The 4,414-nt window shown below is 28.8% G+C and overlaps 1 protein-coding gene across 2 annotated transcripts; it reads left to right on the top strand.

Annotated features, from left to right (window-relative positions):
* The first annotated feature begins 1,571 nt into the window (after positions 1–1,571).
* On the top strand, positions 1,572–4,097 carry LOC122528702 (zinc finger CCCH domain-containing protein 11A-like). Of its 2 annotated transcripts, none has more exons than XM_043654091.1 (5): positions 1,572–1,724; positions 1,989–2,088; positions 2,654–2,773; positions 2,863–3,037; positions 3,440–4,097. In XM_043654091.1, the coding sequence occupies exons 2-5, from the start codon at positions 2,029–2,031 to the stop codon at positions 3,571–3,573; spliced, it is 489 nt and encodes a 162-aa protein (XP_043510026.1). In that variant the 5' UTR covers positions 1,572–1,724; positions 1,989–2,028; the 3' UTR covers positions 3,574–4,097. The 2 variants fall into 2 exon arrangements, with proteins under 2 accessions (XP_043510026.1, XP_043510025.1); XM_043654090.1 differs by lacking the exon at positions 1,572–1,724 and adding an exon at positions 1,751–1,891.
* The last annotated feature ends 317 nt before the right edge of the window (positions 4,098–4,414 follow it).

The raw sequence follows: 4,414 nt of genomic DNA, 5'->3' as shown, positions 1-4,414 counted from the left end.
GTACTTTGTGCCTGTTAGTTTCCCATCAAGAAAAAAAGATCCAATTAAAAATTTATCAATTATTCCTGCCCATACGTTTAAACTAAACTGGTTTTGATGTCTTGAATGCACAATAACATGTGGGTTTTCTTCATCCTAATTATTATTATTATGAAAATTGAATGTACCATCCTTGGTAAAACTAGTTTCATCAGTGAAAAGTATGGTAGATACAAAACTCTCTTCACGTTCACACATTTGCAGGAACCAAGTACAAAAAATGAAAGATATCAAGTATTATTTGTAAACAGTGCGAATTCTTGCTTATGAACTATTGCGGTCTATGGAAAGAGAGGCCGGACAGACAGTTTGCTCTGTTTATAAAATTCATTATATCTCATAAACAAAGACAGATAGGACATATATTTATATGACTTTTTTTCATTATTTTTAGGCGTACAATCAGCTCCCGAAGTAGGTCCCACAAGTTACGAAACACCCTGTATTTATAATTATATGTACATATCGTATCTACCTTAAATATATACAATAAAATTAAATGCGAAAGTTTTAAATATTCGCATCATGTTTAATAATGATATGTTCTTATAGTTGTAATGAAATATTCAAATTTTAATTAATGTTTCACTGTCTTACTATATAATTATGTATTTTTAATCTCAGAAAGATCAATATTTTAATCTTTTTAAATATTGTACATTTGTTATATTGTTATATTTTATAATTTAATCAAATGTTTTTGTTAAAAATGTTAGTTTAAAATGCTTCCTTTTTATTGATATTGTACTTTGATTTTTGCAAATGCATTAACCGAAAATAATTATATTATTATTGTATATAAAATGTATATCATTTTTAAACTATATATGTCATTTAAAAATGCGAAAAATTGGATATAAATTATCTTTATAACGAAATAAAAAGAAAATTTGAAGTATTGTTTTAGTAATTTCTAAATATTTATTTTGATGAATTTTTTTGATGAATTTTCTATTCATTTGATTAAATTATATATTTCTTAAGAAAATTTGATTTGTTTTTTTATATGAATATTTTAGGATGAATTTTTACATTAAACGTTATATATATCTATATATATATAAAATTATTTATAAAAACACAATATTATATAATATTATATAATATTACATCATAAAATATTATGTAATATCTCTATTATATACTTTATGACTATTATTACTTTAAGTATGCACTTAAATTGTAAAGCGTTAATCTAAATGTATTTATTAATCATTTTATATATAATATTTTTTAATAATTGGATGTAAATTTAATACAGCTCGAAAAAAATAATTTTTTTATGCTTCCTTGGCTGAACATAATATTTTGTATTTCTTTTCTTTAAATACATACCGTAACGAATGTATTGCGATTTATAAAAATCTGTTACAAATTTACGTATATAAATAAAGTAGTAAAATTTGAATTTTTGACAAATTTTTCAGTATAGAATATCAAGTATCATGCTGAATATTTTTGTACACTATTCGCCAATTTGAAAAAGGCGCGTAAACGATCGTGTATTCTCGTGTTTTCTCGGACGTTTACGGCATCGTATCTGTAGCAAATAGCGTCTCTAACGAAAGGGGCGACAAGTGCCACGGTCGAACTATTTACCTGAATCTGTGTGCGAGTTGATTTAGTGTGTGGGTCAAAGCGAAGGGGCAAAAAAGAAGTCATCCGAGGAATCACTGCCATCACACGTAAGTAACAAATATATATGGGATACATAGTGAAAAAAAAGGTCATTCCCGTCAGTATAAATATTTGTGGTTGCGAAACTTCTACATTCAAATTAATTTTCCATGACATTGGAACTGGCGGTTGAGCACGATACACTATAAGCTGTAATCATGTTTCGCACGAAGTGGTAACATGCATTTTACTTTAATCTTTTCCCCCTTTTTTTTCGTATGAAATGTCACATTTCATAACGATAATAGTTTTTAATATTTTCTCTTTTTCAGTAAAGAACACGATCACTCATCTTTCTATCGGTCTTTGCAAATGGAGCACAGTCATAAGAATACCGACTGTTATTTTTTCTATTACTCAACGTGCACAAAGGTATGTACTACACAAAATGCATGAAGTGTTCACTGTGTTCAATCATCACGGCAAAATTCCAAATGTTCAATAAATTTGTTCCATATTGTTTCTGATATATTGAATTCGCGAGGTTAGATCGGCCATGTTGGAGGCAGACTCTACGATAGCCTTCGTTTTAAAATAATTAATAAATCATGTTATTTATATGTTGCACGAAGTTTTTTCTCTTCGTTTCATGATTATTTCGAATCTTTTTTCTCTTTAAATCTGACTTTTATCGTTTTTTTTTGTCGTCCGAATTTTTGTCGCTAATGATTTTAATATTAATTAAAAGCTGTTATATTTGTTACTATGTACAAATAACTGTATATTTACTTTCATAATACATTGTTATGTGAAACAATGCTAACTGTTAAATGTTTGAATTATAATATTAAGTATGCAGTATATTTATAATGTACATGAGCACTGCAACTATTAATAGTCATGATTCTCCATTATTTTATTATTACTATAGTACTTTTGATATATTTTTTGTTTGTTATTGTTTGTCACTTTTGTTAACTTATAATTTTATTTGTAGGGTGATAACTGTCCATTTAGACATGAACCATCTGCTTTGGGTTGCGAAACAATGTGCGTATATTGGAAGCAGGGTAAATGCTTTGATGAACATTGTAACTTTAGGCATATGGAATTAAGAGTAAGCATCAAATGTTAAAAATAGATAACTCGTTAAGTGAAAGTTGAAATGTTTGATTATTAATGTTCCATGTTTATTTGTTTAAATAGAAAAATCGCAAATCGATTCCATGTTATTGGGAAACACAACCTGGAGGTTGTAGAAAACCACATTGTTCATTTATGCATAAGAATGCTCGAACAATTACTAATGATCCTATTAATCCAGTAAAAAATTTTGATTTAACATCAAAAACCATGAACCAAGAATGGTCTAATCGTCAAGGTAAGATTATTATGTCATCAGATAGAGTATTTCAAAGTTAAACAGCCAAATTATGTCAGTATGCAGTATAAGAGTGTTAGGACACAAACATAGGAAAGGTGAGAGTATGAAGCAATTGTAGATTTTTATTTTAGATTAAATTTAAGCTGTTGTTACATGGCAATGAGAGAAAGGAAATACAGAATTTAATTTCATTAAATTTATGTATTTAATGAAAACTGAAAATTAGTGAAATATGAAGTGTATAGACTTTTGTTTTCATAGTTTTTATTAAATAAATCCATCATAGCATACTATCATATTTTGATTTTAGAATACCTCATGAACTGTGATTTTATTATGATTACATGTTATAACTTTGTAATATTTTTTTACAAGATTCTTTTTTTTAATTGCTAACAGATGATACAAAATATGATGGTAGTAGTACTGAGTCTGATCAAGGTAGAGGAAGCAGTGAAGCAGGCAGTTTTATTGGCAGTCCAGCTGTTGATCCTCTTATCGTCAAATTCGAAGAAGGTATGAGGCTTTACTAGCCCCCCCGTCCATCTTTCAGCGTACATTATCTTACGTCGGCTACTCTTTCCCTTCCACCTAATCTACAAACGAGCATAAATATTCCAAACGCACTCAGTATTCCGAGCAATCTGACAATCCCTAATAACGTATCTAACAGTCTCAACATACTAAACAATATCAACATTACGAACAATTTGAATATACCACAAGCTAATGTACAGAACTCGCAGACTTCCCCTTGCCATCATGCGTTATCATTTTCTCACCCACAAAATCTACATTCACATTCTTCCGGACAGTCATTATCCCCATTGCAAAATCAACAAAATTCTACACTGCTTCAACAGCCATCATATTCACCCATTCATACTCAACAAACTTCTCAACCTCAAACATCAAGATTTCCTTTCCCATATCTCGAAATGACATCATACAGACGATTTTAAAGTTGTCAGGAATGTCCTAATTGTAACATTGTAAGTTTCTATTGACCAATAACCAGCATAGAAAAAGTACATTAATGAAACACTAAAACAAGGGAGAAAAACACAGATAAAATTATATGAAACAACTAGACATTGTCCTTTAAAAAAAGGAAACCGGTGTAAAGTATTGTATAAACATACGACATATACAATACTTTGTGTGCAAAAATGAAAAAGTTATACATTTTACTTTGCAGTAAAAGTTATCACAAGATTTTTATATTGATTGAGCACCAGAAATGTTAGTACATTTCCGATACTTAATCGATTTGCACTTAATTTGTTTGAATATATAAATACGACTAAGTTATTTAAGAAAGAAAAAGATAAAAATCAAGTTCATCATGAGAAAACAGCTTAAGCTGCATCGGTG

Source organism: Frieseomelitta varia, unplaced genomic scaffold (assembly GCF_011392965.1).
Source record: "Frieseomelitta varia isolate USP_RPSP 00005682 unplaced genomic scaffold, Fvar_1.2 scaffold_255, whole genome shotgun sequence".
NCBI lineage: Eukaryota > Metazoa > Arthropoda > Insecta > Hymenoptera > Apidae > Frieseomelitta > Frieseomelitta varia.
The sequence above is the reverse complement of the archived record's forward strand: the minus strand, read 5'-3'. Positions and strand labels throughout refer to the sequence as shown.

What these genes read in the sequence shown, in the direction of transcription:
- LOC122528702 (XM_043654090.1), top strand. An exon ending in TTAGGCATATGGAATTAAGA is followed by an intron (nt 2,774 to 2,862) that starts GTAAGCATCAAA and finishes TTGTTTAAATAG; the next exon opens with AAAAATCGCAAATCGATTCC. An exon ending in AGAATGGTCTAATCGTCAAG is followed by an intron (nt 3,038 to 3,439) that starts GTAAGATTATTA and finishes AATTGCTAACAG; the next exon opens with ATGATACAAAATATGATGGT.